Genomic DNA, 16,086 nt, shown 5'->3' with positions numbered 1-16,086 from the left:
TTAAATAACTCATAACTTAATTATTGACACTTTGATCTTATACTACGCATAAGGGACAATCATTTAGACACACTATATATTGTCGAAAAATGGTCACTGTCAAAAAATTTACAAAACGTAGATTTTATACACATTTGAAGTTGAAAATTTAACACAAATTAATTTTCACGAACTCACATGTAAGACTTTCCTAACATTTTTGCCATCGAGTTACTTATTTTACTTTTTGTCACATTATCATTTTGTCTACCTTCCTCATAATTATGTAACGAGTAAAGAATTCAACGTTATAAAAGTTACCAAATATTCATTGTGTTACACATGTTTTCAAATGAGAAAAATATAGATAAAAACAATATAATACTAAAAATAAAATATAAATAGAGAATAACTCAGTATATTACTTCTCTTTTATGTAGTTTAGTTTACCATTTAGTTTGTATACATCATCAATATAAAGTTTTTTTCTCTCTAATACCTAATTGTGCAAGATTCTATATATGACTTTTAAAATAATTATCATGAAAGCAAAAAAATATAATAGTTCAATACATGATTTACGCAGGTTGTGGTGGAAGGTGACTTATAAATCATAATATCAGAAGTACAGATTTCATAATAGGATACATTGGACACAACGAGGAGAGCATCATAACTGTTGCAAAATAGTTTAAGAATACTTTATTGTTAAGACAACCATTACATTTGAAGTTCACCCTTTTCTTCTAAGGTTTTATACAAAGAACCCACCTCAAAGGTTTTAAGTCACTTGACTCGAAACATAAACAGTAAGTTGCTTACGAAACCCAAATTGGAACAAAGAAATCATCCAACACAAAATTGGAATTTTCAAAAACCTGCAAAATGCAGGGAAAAAACAACTTCAGTTCAAAGGTATGTTTGGAATAAAGCTTAAACCAAATATGCTTTATTGGTGTCTAAGGAATGTTAACCAACCTCAGTGATATGAATTTGGGGTACAAAGCAGCACAACAAAGGTACCAACAGATAGACAAGTATACCACAGGAAAATTTCAGAACAAATAGTAAAGAGTTATAAATGCCACAAATTAATAGGCCAAAATATGATAGTGGCGATATTTAAGTTTGTAAATGGTATTCATTAAGATACAATCCTTGGCCACATAAGTAATTCAAACAATCAGAGACGAATAATACTGATTCAGACTCCAAACCAAGCAATGGCAGCAAAGCTTCTTATGCATTTAATGAGGATCCAGAGTTCCTTCTGCACTCAGCTAGCATATCCATGTAAAACTGGCACTTGCTGATCTCATTTCCATAGTTGGTAATGCACTGCAATCAAATGAACATGAGCATCATTTATTGAAATAATACTCTCCTATAATTCGTAGAATAACGTATTCATGAAGACAGTAAAACATATTAAAATCAAACACAAAAGGAGGTAAGACAGATATACAGAAATGAACTACTACAAGTGTTCCAGGGCTCTTTATGATAGAAACATGGTGAGGTAGTATTTTGATGGAGGCTAAAAAATAGGTACCAATTATGGCACCTCAGTTAAAACCTCAAGGACATTGAAATATAGCAATGAATCACATTAGGAACAGCATGGAAAATATAGACCAGGTTATCTTTTAATAATATACAATCCATATATATACATATGGATGAGGTTAAATATTGATTTGAAATTAAAGAAAAATAGGATATTTCTAGATTAATGGTCATTCTAAGAACAGTGGCATAATATTGAAGTAAAAATTAAGAAAATGGTCATCAAGTGAAATAGGCCTAAACAGAAATTATCATATTGCTTGACACTATGCAGAATTGCAAATGCAATGACAGAGGAAATTCTTTACATAAGGTCACAGTCTAATAAATATGCAGATATATCATAGATTTATAAAAAAGTTTTCTTAGCATTCTTTTAATCTTGATTTTACCAAACATCAGAAGATAATTTTTTCTTCCCACGTCTTTCTAGCCTGATAATGATTAATGAACCCAAAACAAGAGTTAGGATTGAATTTGTACCATATGAGACATTTTTGTAAGTAGTAACTATGTCTTAGTGCAACTTATTTATAATCTATAGTGCAGTATTACCGCACTGATTCAGTATATACAAGAAACACACAATTCAGAAAATAAAATAAGGGGAACATTTCAGAAAGAGAAGAACCAAGTAAACAACATACATCTTGGAATGCCTTTGAATGAATACTGCATGCATCGCCACTAAAAGTATTTGCAGTGGGTGCAGGGGCAGTATCAGCAGCACCAGTGACTTCATGTTGGACAGTACGAGGACCCATGACAGCATCCACAGCCCTGTGTGCCACTGCACTTCCAGTGCCAAAAGCCATACCTACAAAATTAAAAAGAAAACAAAATTGAAGTAGAAGTAAAAACATGACAATTTATATTTGATAGGGTTCCATATGGAAAATGCAACATTCATCTTCCTTGACATACCTTGGGCTATGGTTGAACCAATGCCACCAAGAAGAGATCCACCACCACTCTGAACAGTAGCTGGTGGAGGAGCACGGTTGACTGCAACAATAAGTAAACACAATAGTCATCAGAAAAATGATGTACCCAAAACAATTTGAAAGACAGAAAGTTATCTTCTTATAGCTTTGAAGCTTAAGCAAATGTTAGCCTATTATGATATGCATTCATAAATACCTGGCTGAGGAGCAGGACGAGATGGTGCTGCACGTGGAGCTGGGCGAGCAGATCTTCCTACATATGTATGCAATAACTTAAGAAAGTCAGATAACTAGAAAACAACTTTACAATGAAGAATAAAGATTCAGTTCTAGAAAAGCACACCTAATATAAGTAAATCAACCTATTATGATCCCATAGCATGGCAACAAAACATCAGATAGGTAAAAAACAGGTACAGATTAAATGAGATGGAGCAAGACAAAATATTTCATTGGAAGTTGGAACACATATTCCATTCATCTTTCAACAACAAAAATATCCCATTACATTAAATAATCACATTACAAGCAATCATAATCTCCCTGAACACCAGGAGTTTTACGCATTGGGTTGGGTTGGGTTATGTAAAAAATGTAAAATAGTGAAGTCTTGTTATTTCTGTCAAAAAACTTTCATATTATAAAATGTTGTGTGAAATCATGCTAGGTTATCCCAAAAATACATATGATCTAATTTCTAGAACCCAAACCTGCACTATCCAGAATGTGTCTTGAACACCCTTTTTAATGTTAAGACATAAAAATTGAAAATATGAAATTCATGTGAGTACGTGAGTAAGGTTGAGTGCCACCAAACCTTGGTGAGTCTGAAATTTCAGACTCAACCACCAATAGATCTGGACCAGACAACCATTTTTGGGTAGGGTTTGGTTTGGTCGTGCAAATCAAACAAACCAAACTAAAAACCATCACAAATACGGCTAAAACATATTGATTACATTAGTATAACCATGAGCACACTTCATAATCACAACCCAACTCAAACATCAATAGAAATGAGGAATCACATAGACCTAAAATCATACCCAGAAAGCCAATCACAATTTCCCATCATTTGGGAGAGAAGGAGCTAAAATTACAGTTAAAATATACAATTCAATGATCAAAACATTCACGCATACATAATCGAAGCACAAAGATCCAAACTTTACCAGTAATCAAACATGGGGTTTAAATCGAAGTTTTGTGGAAATCCTACAGACCTTAGTATGCATGAAAATAGAAGCAGTATGACACAATAAGTTAAAATTAATGTGTAGAAAAAAGGGTCACTTTAAGCATGAAAATGGAAAATGAATTGGGATGGAGAAGTTACCACCGGAGCTACGACGGGCCATGGTTGAGCAAAGGCGGTGGCGATGTATTAGAGAGAGAGAGAGAGGAGAATAGGTTAAGGGATATAGGATTATGCTTTTGTGAGGAAATGTTATATTTATTTATATATTTAAAATTCTTCAACCTTGGAAATAGTCGTCAGTGTCTACAATCAAACACGGATCTTAATTTACGTGTTCTGCACGAACCAATTCTATTTTCGTTAATTAATAATTAATACTGTTTTAATTTATTTAAATCTTTTAATTTTTACAAATTCAATTTATATTTATATTTTACTCATTCTTTACATTTATTTTTAATTTAGTTTCTACATTTAATACATATCTTATATGAGTTTGGAAGGGAATTAATCATTTTTTAGTATACTAAGGATATCTTTTACATTTTTTTGGTAAGGAACTAATCTCTTCGAGTCTCGTAACTGTTCCTCCCAATAAGTGTTACTCCTAAGGATGATTAAGTGGAATCTTAGACTAGTATACTAACACTTTATTGTTAGGAATGATTAAGTGAAATATATAGAAAGGTTATTGTTATTTAGAGTATCTTTAAGGTTAGATAGAAGGTTGGAGAAGGGTTGCACTTTGCGAGATTATAGATTACTTTACTACAAGGTTATGTTAAGTATAATCTTGTTCCAATGATTCACTGCACTACAAGATATTATAGATTACCCCCTGCGGTATATGTTAAGCATGTGAAACAAAATATTATATATTATAGTGTTGTGATTTTAATAATAGAAAACATTAAAAAGTGATTTGAGATGTAAATACAAATAAGATATACAACCAAGCAAGCATTATGGCAAGCTATTATCATGACAAGCTTTTTGTTCAATCATGAGAAACCCCTTATTTTGTCAATTTGGAGACACCCCAAAATATGTGACTTTTGGATAATCCATAACTTGTTGTCAAATTTGTTTAAGTGGTCAACCTTATTGTGCTCCATCTTTCTCAACCTCATTCTTTAGGAATGATCTATAGACTTTTCTAAATGGATGATCCGTGGGCAAGAATCTATGGTGGTACACTAGCAGCCAATCCATGAAGGCTTTCCCTCCATGTTGTAAGTTAAAAGCATACATTTTAAAATAATGTGGGGCATTGACATGAGTTGAGACTATCCTAAACATATATGGAATGTATGATACTGTCAAAATGAGCTGAAGACATCACAAATGGGTAGGCTAGGAAACCCTCTAATATCCGAAATTCAGCCACTTAGATTGCGATTAAATCATCGTCTGATATCGCAATATCAGCCGACGGTTAAACAAAAACTGAACTATTCACATTATATAAATCAAATCTGGTTCTGATGGGGATGTACACAAACTCCTGTAAGCATAATTCACAGTGCTTCCAAAAACAGTTTGCCTATAAAACATACACAATTTCTGGAAGTTCAATGTTATAGTTGAACAACCAGCATTACACATCAGTGAATAAACTATGTGTGTCAATAACTGGTTATTGTATTGGCATGAGGTGCACATCAATATCTTCAGATTACAGCCAGTAAGTCCTCATGTTGGAATCATCAATATCAACCTGTAAATGAGTACTCATCAACTTTATACCAAGCATGTCAAAAATGATTTATAAGAATTCTTCACGAATTGTGACAACAACAACAATCAGACTTTTATCCCACTAGGTGGGGCCGGCTACATAGATCTTCATGAATTGTGACATGCCAGTTAAAATGTATACCTGCTCATCAAAACCAGCAGGAATTTCAAATTCTGTCCCAGAAGCATCCGCAAGATCCTCAAGAGTATCCTGTAACTTTCAAGAGTGTAACATACCAATTGTGAAACAATGTCCTAATATTGGAATCACTTGAACCCTTTCAGAACTTCCCCCAGGGTATATCATAATTGATTCAAAAGAAGGGAAGGGGAAAAAAGAATACCTGCTCATGCACACTAAGATCATGATGCTCCACTTGGATGGATAAGTTGTTAGTAACCGTTTCAGCAGTTTCGATAATATACTGCAAATCAGATCATTAAAATTGATGACATAATATCGAAAATTAGATAATTTCTTCAGGTGTATTCTTGAAATAAAGGCCCCAGGTTTCCAAATAAAAAAGTCATCTACACAGAGCTCACCAAAGAAGGATAAAACATAAAATGATTATTCATCATGAAAGACACTTCAGTAAAAAACTCGGCATTCTCAATAACATAACTTAGTACTCTATTTGTATGGAGGAACTATGTCTATCACATGATTATGTTGTTTGTTCCCTCACTACGGACTTGTCTGTGATTTGTGTACCATGCACCTATGAACATCTAATCTCTAATATTTCCTCACAATAGCTAGTGCTAAATTTAGTTCCATTTTAAATTGTAGAAAAAATCTACCAATAAGAAAATAAAATCTGCTCAGTTGTCCTCTAAGGTGACTGTTCGGAATCTACTGACACAGGCTTAGTTTGGACAGGACTTCCCGATGAGGGGGGGGAAATTTAGGAACCCACAACCTGATGGAACTGTATCAGCATTCTGATAACAGTTCAGTCATGCAAACAGAAATACTTCAAACTACTTGAACAATAATCAGCATCAACATGCAAAAATTTGAATAACCAAGCATTTGCTTCGTATGGGCCCTACAAGAAAACAATATAGTACATAGAGATAATTTGGAAGAGCATGAAAGCTCTTAATGCAGAAAATTCGCCTTCGTAGAATTTGTCCTATCAACAACAGGGTGAGTCATGACACAGCGGTAAGGCACAAGTTCAAATCATGGAAACAACCTCTCCACTTATAGAGTAAGGTTGCATAAATTTACCTTCCCTAAAGTTGTGTACCGGACCGCCCTTTTTGTTTTCTTATATCAACAAAACAAGGCACTATTTGCTAAAGAAAAGTCCCATGAATAGGTACCTCTTTGTCCTGGTCAGTACAACAATTTTCTGGTTCTGTTGTTGAAGGCTTTATATCAGCTGAAGTATCCTTAAAATAAAGAGAAAAGTATTAGACTTTAAATTCAAAACAACTGTTGTTCAGAAATCAGAACATATTTTGTCAAAGAGATTTCAAAATCGGTACTTGCTCAGCATTTGTTTTCTTTATTTTATAATTTACACATTTCTGATTTCAGTACAAAACCATTAATAAAAAAACAAAGTGAAACAATTAACTATTATTCAAAAATACCATAACAAATTAAGTATGTCGTAACTATAAATATAACAAAATATTATCGTCTTTTCCAAGTTTTTGCATATTGTCTTTGTGTATAAATCAAGCCTACTCTAGTGCACTGAAACTTGGTGCTAGCTGTAGGCAATGGTGCAAGTTTGTATATCAATCACAAACTCTTTCACATCTGTAGGTTGTAGCTATGCAGTTTCTCTTCATGCATATATCTTGATTTGATTTGGATTCTCATGTTGGGCTAGGTCATTTGATGAGAGCGACAGACACGACGCCTGGTGTAGATGTCCCATAATATTTTTAAGCAGGTATTTTATTTAGATCAGGTCTGTTGAAAACATGCAGAACATGTGCCTTTGTAGAATTTGTTTATTCTCTTAATGCGGGAAGAGAATATACTCTCTTCTTGATTATTGTATAACAGGATAAAATATGGAAAGGGAAAATGTCAATCATCAACTTTTCCCGAAGCTTAAGCTATTAGGTGAAACTCGTCAATTGTTTTATATCCACGAGAAGACAGGAATTTGTACAATGAGAATATAAAAAATGAGAAGACAAAAAGTACCTGTTCATTGTGTTCAAAAGCAATCTTTCCTGCTTTGCTGAGATCTCTCAAAGTTCCCTAAAGTCAAGGAAGCACGGAAATGAATATCAGTAATTGGATAATATAAATAAGATTACCCAAGTCACTCTATGCAGGATGGAAACATGAAATTGCTCAGTTGGTACTTGGTAATAAGCTATTCCTGCATGGCTGTGAAAATTCAGACATGCAAAATAACCACCATTCACACAATTAAAGGGCCATAAAGATGAGCTGATAACCACAATAGATAAGTTGTTGAATAGAAGAAACGCTATCATTCTTCTAGTTGAATTGGAATGACACTGCACGCCATAGATGATATTCATCAAGTTGACGCAAAAAACCCTGCCCTCAAATTATATAAACAACTGAAAATACATATCACTTGTCATGTAACTGATGTAAGATATGCCAAAAGTTAGAAAGCGGTATCTCTTTTCAGTTTCTGTCATTACAATCTTCCACCATGGTACATGACTGTAGTATTTATTGTGGACTATGACCTTAAATAGCCTCTTCGCTTGCGGGGTTAGGACTACACACATCTATCCTCCTCAAACCTCATTAGACCGGAGCCTCGTGCACTGAACCCCACTTCTAATGTCCTTACAGACTCGTCAACTGAATTTATCCACACACAAAAAAGACTTGCCAACTGAGTCATTCAATTGGAGTAAATAAATGAATAAGAAATCACCAAAAATGTCTTGGAAATATGTGGAGACATTAGGATTAAAAAAGGTAAAAAGCCTTCGAAAATTCATTTTACAAGAATTTGATGATATAATAGGTGACAACAGTTCCTGTCTTCAAGCCATGACAACTTGCTAGTATAAAACAAAGCTAAAACGAAAACATACAACATTGAGACATAATTATACCACTCTGATTCTGGAGGGGAAAAACAAAAATCAAAATTCCATGTTTAAAAAAGAGATATTAATTACCTTGTTTGCCCACATAAGCCCGCATGCATTGCACAGAGATCTAGGACCAGCTGGTCCTCGACGCATAGCAGGAGTAGACTTCTCGCCAATTCCACAATGCTGGCATCTTCGTTCACTAAACAATCGCAGAGGTCCAACAGAACAAACCATATCAGCCAGCACAAATGTGTAACAACTTAGGAGTAAAAACTAATGCATCACTAAGCATTAAGTTTCAAACAAAAGATGAAACTCACGTAGATTCTGGGCAAGGAGTACCATTGCTTGAACCACAGTTTTCTGCAGGTGGTTTGTAGTTTTCCTTCAGTGATGTAAACTGTCCATTCTTACGATGCATCCTATTAGAAAATAAAATACTATCAATCTCAAGAACACCAATCTCTACGTCCAGAGGACAAGCAGAAGATGTTAATGTGTCCAATATTTTTAAAAACAAAAAAATCAAAAGAAAGATGCATGGCACAGAACATCATTGTTTCCACTTCTCAATCATCCACACCCTACCTTTCCGCAACCTCTTTACGGCAAGTGTACCGAATTTTCTTCTCAAAACACCTATCTTTCCGTTTTTCACGAAACCTAGCAAGTGATGCAAATCTCCTTGAACGCTTTGAACCTTGGGAAGGATCATTTATTCCCTGGCATATAATTATATGAATACCTAATAATATGTTAAGACGTAGTAATGATTAAATTTATCAAAAGGAAAAGTAATTTCTAAAGAAATACCCCAATATCCCGATAGTTCTGCTGAAGCGAACAGTAGGAGCTGGGAACACTATTGGGCATCTCCTGCCCTCCCAAGAGTAATAATACAGCCTGCACCTGCATTTCAGGAAAAAAGGGGTCACCCGACCCCCAAAAAAATCCAATCAATTCATACAGCAAGTGAAAATATGCAACAATATAACTTGATTAATAAGAAATAAATTGTGAAATGAGAGGTGCATCATGCAAAGGCCTCTCAGTATTACAAAGGAAAAATCTATGAGAAAATGAAAAAATGTGATCTCCTTATCATTCTTTGAGCTTTTTAAAAGAAATGTAAATTCGGCTTCACATGACATAGCTAGGTTCTCGACAAAAAAAAATTAATGTAATCTTGTTTTGCCCCTTTTCAATATAATGAAATTTACTTACTTGATATTGTTTAAGTCTACAATGCCTAACTTGTGCAAGCAAATATCATCACTTTAACTATGAATACATGAACTAACAAACCCATATCTAACACAAGTCATCCTCTCCCTAGAATATATATATATATATAAAAATAAGTTTAACATATAAAATTACTAACAAAAGAAAGAAAGAAAATCCACACCCTATTATGTCTCCAATATAACCTTGAGATTTTCTTATTACAAAAACAAAAAACATCAATACCCAGAAAAGAAAAAACAGAAAAAACAAGTATAAAAGCAACCCAACCCCAACAATTTCATGAACCATACATTAGAAAATGCAGTAGAAGTAATAAAAATTGAACCTTTTCTGGTGTAACAGCAGGGAAAACATAAACCTCGCCTTCAAATGAAATTGTAAGTTCACTGGTACGAGAAAAACTATTCACTCGAGCTTCTTCATCAGAACCTGAACCTGAACTTCCCTTGGAAATGGCATGGTAGGACCCATCAACTTGCATGGGAACCATCATCAATTTCTCACATGATTGCTTTGAATTCACACTTTCCATTTCTCACATCAACTTAACCCTTTCCTCAGAGAGAAAATTGGAAAAAGTAGATATCTTTTTCTTGTTCTGTTCTTTGGGTTTGTGTATATAGAATTCAAGAAGAAAAAAGACAACAGAATTGTAAAAAAATTCGGTGCTGTTTCCTATAAACTAGACTCAAGGATTCTCTCTCTTTCCAGTTTCAACCCATTTCAGCTCTCACTCTCAAACTACACTTTTAATTTCACACATAGTTTCAGTTTTTTCAATCTTTCTCTACAATGATTATTATTTGCTAAAACAAATATTAAACTGAATCTCATAATAGGATTTGTTTTTTAATAGAAAAATGTTATCTTTGAGATTTGACATTATTTTTTAAAATTTTATAATTAATATACTAAAATTGATATTACAAGCTATAATCAACTATTTTTTATAGTATCTTGATTATATTTTATGACACAGATTTAAAAAAATGTAATTATCTTATCAATCATAAATATTTTCTTTTTTACATTTTTATATGATAAATTTTGTTTACCATAATAAGAGTTCCCATAATCATAAAAATAATATATATTAATTTCATTTGAATAAAATATTATGCATAAATATCCACTTTAGTCCATTGTATTTTTCAATCTTAACAAATTAGTTTATATAAATTTAAATTACAAATTTAGTCTCCAACAATTTTAAGGTTAACTCATGTTAATCATTCCATCCATTCTCATCAATTAATATTAACAGTTTAGTCTACGTGAATTGTTAAATACTAACTTAATGATATGAGTTCTATCCATACTGGCGTGACTGACATATCATTAGATGACATGTAATATTTTAAATTTTAACCCAAAATGATGTCGTTTTGGATTTCTTCTTCCCACCCCAATTCACTTTTCCTTTTCCCCAAATCTCACTTGGTGTTGGTTTGAAACATTCTATGAATGATACATCTGGCTTGGAATGGTTTTTCAATATTAGGTCCAACAGTTTTTGCAAGCTGTTTTATTTGGGGAACTCCATTATACTCACCTGAGTCTTGACTATACCCACTCATGTAGTATGGTTCAATCATGGTCAGACGTGGACAACGTTGAGTTGTTGAGTTTGAGTTCAAAAATTAGACAATCAATATTTGGGATCATATAGGACCAAGCACGACCTTATTCGACTTGTCTGATCACTCATTCATCATGTTTGTATGTGTCTATCTCGTTAAGTCTAATGTCGGGTCGGAGTTCAAAAATTACACACAATCAATATTTGGGGTCAGGTAGGGACCAATCACGACCATGCTCGACCCGTCTCATGGTCACTCATTCATCATGTTTGGTCGAAAATCTTATTGATTCTCTAATTTTTATCAATTATACATGATTAATAATATATATATATATAATTTTATATGTCAATTTACATATTCATAATAATAAGTAATATTGAGAGAAATTCATCTAAAAAAATATACATTATATTTAATTAGATGAGTTCATATTTAGAAAAATGACTCAATCAGTATTTAGAGTCGAGTAAATGACAAGTTTTAACTCATCCCAACCCGACTCATACTTACCCCAAGCCAAATTTATCAAACCAACAACAAACTAACCAAGCGAGGAGAAAACAAAAATCAGATGCAACATTAATTATACGCTTGTTTATCTGGAAAATGGTTGATCAATTTACTATAGTATGCATTTCAATTAATAAGAGAAAACGATATCTTGGCAATTTCTTCAAACATTTACATATACACTTAACACTTAACACTCGATAGAGGTAATAGCAGTGTATTTATCAATTATCTGATGCTGTCAATTCATAACCAACATAATCACTTTGGGCAAAAGCTATTGAGTGTAGCTTTTGGGAAAACATGATTCTGAATTCTTCCCACTGAAAAAATAAAGAAACTAAATAAATGTATGAAAACTAGATTTTTATAATTGGAATCTTCCATGTTTTTTCTCCATTTCCCAAATCAGACTAGAGTGATGAATCTCTTCTCTGGCCAATATTTCTTTTGTCAGCCTGACAAAGTTCATAGAAAAACTCTATCGCAGTTTTCGTTACAAGTCACATCTCCTACGAGTATTACAACTATAAACACACCAAGTTGTCTTAGTAACAATACTAACATTTCCTGATGAAAGTTTAGGAAAAAACATTCATTCAGAAAGTGTGGAACTGAAGCTCAATCATACAAGTTTTTTTGTTCAAACCAACACAAGTGAGATTTGGGGATAATGGAAGAGAGAATTAAGAATGGAAAACCCAAAACTAAAAAATTGCAAAAAAAAAAGAAATTACACGTCATACGAGTGACGCCAGCCCCGCCCACTTTGACGGGTGGACATCTGCTGTCCCAAGATAGTATATCACTCTATGTACCACGGCTTGTGATTGGTCAGAAAAATAATTAATTATTAAAATTTTAATTTAAATATATTTTTTCAACCAATCATAAGCCATAATACAGGGAGTGGCACACTTTGTGATACAGCAGATATGCTCCCCACTTTAACAAAGCACGTCTTACGGAGTCAACGTTTCATGAATCATGTAGACCATACCATTAATATTAACTAACTAGAACGAATAGAAAGACTAACATTGTTTCACGTTAAAATTGTTGGAAACTAAATTAGTAATTTAAATTTATTAGAGACTAATTTAGTAAAGTTAAAAAAACATGAGAGATCAAATGAATATTTAATCAAAAATGTTAATTATAATTTATAAACCATAAAATTAGATTCCTAACAATTTTGGCCTAAAAATCATTATACTATTTAATCATTAAATCCTTAAATAAATCAAAACAAATCTATATATATCTTAATCTAAAGGTATCATAACAAATTCCCATTTATGTTTTGAGAATTACATTTATCAAGTGGGCCACTTTAAGAAATATGATATATCTTCTCAATATAATATATTAAAGAGAAAAAATGTATGCAATAATATTGTAAGTGTTTTATGTATTGTCAGTTCATCCACTGCTCATTTTAATTATCGTCAATTCTTTAAAAAAATACAAATAAATTATGGATGATATATTGACTTTATATAAATTTTTACACTTAATATTATACTATATATTAATTCTATTAAATTTATCACTTAAGACTTTACATTTTGTTGCAAACTCACGAAGTAGGGTATACTAATCGTAACGATTCACCCCGTTGAATTACTTTTATTAACAAAAAAACCAATATATAATATATAATACAATAATAAAGGCAAAATCAGAAATTTCTCTAAAAGAGAAAGTGAGACATATTTATCTTTGATTTAATTACTCGTCATATTGTCTCACCCTTTCAATTTATTTCCACAAATTTTTAACAGCCTAAGTTTCACGAATTTTGTTCCGTACCAAGATCCAAAAAAAAATAATGTTAGAAATCCGAAGTTTGCAAACCAAACCATAATTGAAAAATGCTCTTAAACTTTACTATATAAATGTGCACCATACATTGTAGAATCTACAAATCTAAGTATAAAATTCATTTGGAGCATAGTATATTATTTTGGTGGTCCTTGTATTGGGAGAAGATATCAAATTCACAACAATGAATGTAGAAGAAGAGGTTCAGAAGCTCAAGGAAGAAATCAAGAGGCTTGGAAAGGTCCAAGCAGATGGCTCTTACAAGGTATACAAAAAAAGTCCCATTTTTTCTTTTCATCTTTCATTTTGTTACTTTCAATTTATTTCATGGAATTCAAATCTCTGATTTTTTTTTCATCCCCTGTTTAAGTGGTTGACACATATCATGATATTGATAAATATATGATGGTGGTGTTAGTTAAATGTGATAATTTTCTTCTTTCTTATGGATCTAGATCATGTGATCATGTGGAATTTGGGGACACTCACAAAATTGGATCTTAACATTGTTTACTACTTTGATTTATCTTTGTATCTGAGTCTGACTCTGGATCTAGGCCTACCTTCCAACTTTCAAGCCTCTGGGCATGAAAAATAGAGGGTTATGTTTTCATTCCATTGGGAAACAAAAATAATCTTTACTTTCTCTAGCATAGCTGTGACCTTCTTGGAAACGGCCTCTTTGCATGAGAGTGTAAGACTGTATACATCTACCCTTTACGGGCATGAGAGCGATCATTCACTGGACCACCCTTTTATTTAGGAGAGCTGTGACCATGAAGGTGTGCATAGATTTGAATGAGTGGAATGAAAACAATTGAAGTATTCACCAAATCTTATTGTTTGGATGCATTAACAAAGGAATGCAACGGGGTAGGTAGCTTTAAGTTTTAATTGGTTAAACATGTTAAATTGATGATTCAACATATCAAACTGAACACCATAGTAAGAAATGCTTGAACTGAAAACAGGGATAGTTCATAGTCTGATCACTCAATATACTTCGGTTTTGAAATTTGCCAAAAAATAGATAGGAGCGCTGTTGCCTGCTAACAATAAAATGAAACTTAAGTCGCGCTTGATAAACTGGTCATGGGTGAAATATTCTTTGAAGCTTGTGTCATTTGCATTCACAAAAGCTTGTGTCATAGGTGAAATATTCTATGATAATTAACAATATCCTTAGAAACATTTGCATTCACAAAAGTTTGTGTCATTAGTTTCCTCAAGGCAGAGAAATCAAAGGGGAGTATAGATAGCATGTGGGAACCTGTCACTGCAAATTTGATCTGCTCAGCAAATTAGAAGAGTGTTCGCCCCTTTTAAATCTGATGTCTTTAAGCATTGAAGTAAAAACTACACAACCCATCAAATATTAAAAGTAAAAACTACACAACCCATCAAATATCAGGTGATTAAAAGTTTGCTCTATAGATCTTCATCATCCAAGTGTATCATAAAAATTAAATTTTGGCTATGGCTTTGACATTATTCATCAAGGTAGCAAGTAAAAACTAAAAACACTGTGTCATCATAATCGAACCTTGGTTTGAGACCTTAAATAGTTGACTTACAGAATACTATAGTAGGAAAATCTGTCAATCAACTATTGCACTGTTTTTAGTTGGAAATCTCAATGAAGTTGGCAGGTAATGGTGATTTTTTTTGCTTGTCTACGAGTACCTATATGCAATTGGTAATTTTTAATCTTCATGTGGACTAGTTTTACTGATCTACTATACCCTTATGCATATCACCACTTTCATGAAATGAACAAAATATGGCTTGTATTGTGAAGGTTACATTTGGAACACTGTTCCACGATGATCGATGCGCAAATATATTTGAAGCACTCGTGGGGACACTAAGAGCAGCAAAAAAGCGGAAAGTATTGCATTATGATGGTGAGCTACTGTTGCAAGGAGTCCATGATAATGTGGAAATCACTCTTAATCCAACCCCTGCAGCTGCAGGTGCAGCTGCAGCTGTCAACTGAAGCACTTCTGAAGGACCAGAAGTATATTATATTGTTTGCTGACTGAATCACAATGTTTTTATGGCTGCTGTAATATTATTGGCATGTTTGTGTAATGTTGATGTGTGGAAAATACTTCAAATATGTTATCTCCTGATGTTACCATTTTATTTGAGGAACTATGTATAAACTATCAAGCGCTTATAAATCACCATGTGAGTGGTAGTTTTTATGCTTTGTTAAACAGGAAAGGAATATGACAGAGAAAGGCACCATTCATTGATTAGTATTACATTTTGGGACTATAAAGAAATGAATTGGAAGGATTTTATTTCCATGGAGAAGGAAGTCTTGGATGGGTACAACCTTCACACACCTCACATTTGAGCACAGATAATATTGATTCTTAGGTTCTCAAGTGTCTATAACTCACCCCTTAACAGAAGAAACACATTCAAAGCTTAT

The 16,086-nt window shown here is 33.0% G+C and overlaps 3 protein-coding genes across 5 annotated transcripts; 1 reads left to right on the top strand and 2 right to left on the bottom strand.

The window, feature by feature from the left end:
• On the bottom strand, window positions 907–3,954 carry LOC109331976 (uncharacterized protein C6C3.02c-like). 2 transcript variants are annotated; one of them, XM_019566806.1, is made up of 6 exons: window positions 3,826–3,954; window positions 2,686–2,742; window positions 2,470–2,550; window positions 2,193–2,362; window positions 1,172–1,317; window positions 907–1,134 (listed from the first exon to the last, which is right to left on the bottom strand). In XM_019566806.1, the coding sequence occupies exons 1-5, from the start codon at window positions 3,845–3,847 to the stop codon at window positions 1,219–1,221; spliced, it is 429 nt and encodes a 142-aa protein (XP_019422351.1). In that variant the 5' UTR covers window positions 3,848–3,954; the 3' UTR covers window positions 907–1,134; window positions 1,172–1,218. The 2 variants fall into 2 exon arrangements, with proteins under 2 accessions (XP_019422351.1, XP_019422350.1); XM_019566805.1 differs by having other exon boundaries at window positions 932–1,317.
• LOC109330510 (GATA transcription factor 19-like) lies at window positions 5,081–10,509 on the bottom strand. 2 transcript variants are annotated; one of them, XM_019564719.1, is made up of 10 exons: window positions 10,055–10,509; window positions 9,295–9,390; window positions 9,070–9,203; window positions 8,802–8,903; window positions 8,566–8,680; window positions 7,598–7,654; window positions 6,757–6,825; window positions 5,769–5,849; window positions 5,567–5,641; window positions 5,081–5,404 (listed from the first exon to the last, which is right to left on the bottom strand). In XM_019564719.1, exons 1-10 carry the CDS (start codon window positions 10,259–10,261, stop codon window positions 5,363–5,365), a joined length of 978 nt encoding a protein of 325 aa, XP_019420264.1. In that variant the 5' UTR covers window positions 10,262–10,509; the 3' UTR covers window positions 5,081–5,362. The 2 variants fall into 2 exon arrangements, with proteins under 2 accessions (XP_019420264.1, XP_019420265.1); XM_019564720.1 differs by having other exon boundaries at window positions 5,567–5,635.
• On the top strand, window positions 13,753–15,859 carry LOC109330474 (costars family protein-like). Its single transcript, XM_019564664.1, has 2 exons — window positions 13,753–13,911; window positions 15,445–15,859. Exons 1-2 carry the CDS (start codon window positions 13,831–13,833, stop codon window positions 15,640–15,642), a joined length of 279 nt encoding a protein of 92 aa, XP_019420209.1. The 5' UTR covers window positions 13,753–13,830; the 3' UTR covers window positions 15,643–15,859.

This window comes from Lupinus angustifolius, chromosome LG17 (assembly GCF_001865875.1).
Source record: "Lupinus angustifolius cultivar Tanjil chromosome LG17, LupAngTanjil_v1.0, whole genome shotgun sequence".
NCBI lineage: Eukaryota > Viridiplantae > Streptophyta > Magnoliopsida > Fabales > Fabaceae > Lupinus > Lupinus angustifolius.
The sequence above is the reverse complement of the archived record's forward strand: the minus strand, read 5'-3'. Positions and strand labels throughout refer to the sequence as shown.

Bases quoted from the DNA above. Each gene is read 5' to 3' on its own strand.
- LOC109331976 (XM_019566806.1), bottom strand. From the start codon at position 3,847: ATGGCCCGTCGTAGCTCCGGTG. The intron at 2,551-2,685 runs GTATTTATGAAT...TTATTGTTGCAG, and splicing joins TCGTCCTGCTCCTCAGCCAG to TCAACCGTGCTCCTCCACCA. The intron at 1,318-2,192 runs GTATGTTGTTTA...ATTTGATTGCAG, and splicing joins ATTCAAAGGCATTCCAAGAT to TGCATTACCAACTATGGAAA.
- LOC109330510 (XM_019564719.1), bottom strand. From the start codon at position 10,261: ATGGAAAGTGTGAATTCAAAGCAATCATGTGAGAAATTGATGATGGTT. The intron at 9,204-9,294 runs GTATTTCTTTAG...ATTATATGCCAG, and splicing joins AGAACTATCGGGATATTGGG to GGAATAAATGATCCTTCCCA. The intron at 8,681-8,801 runs GTGAGTTTCATC...GCGATTGTTTAG, and splicing joins ACTCCTTGCCCAGAATCTAC to TGAACGAAGATGCCAGCATT.
- LOC109330474 (XM_019564664.1), top strand. From the start codon at position 13,831: ATGAATGTAGAAGAAGAGGTTCAGAAGCTCAAGGAAGAAATCAAGAGG. The intron at 13,912-15,444 runs GTATACAAAAAA...TGTATTGTGAAG, and splicing joins AAGCAGATGGCTCTTACAAG to GTTACATTTGGAACACTGTT.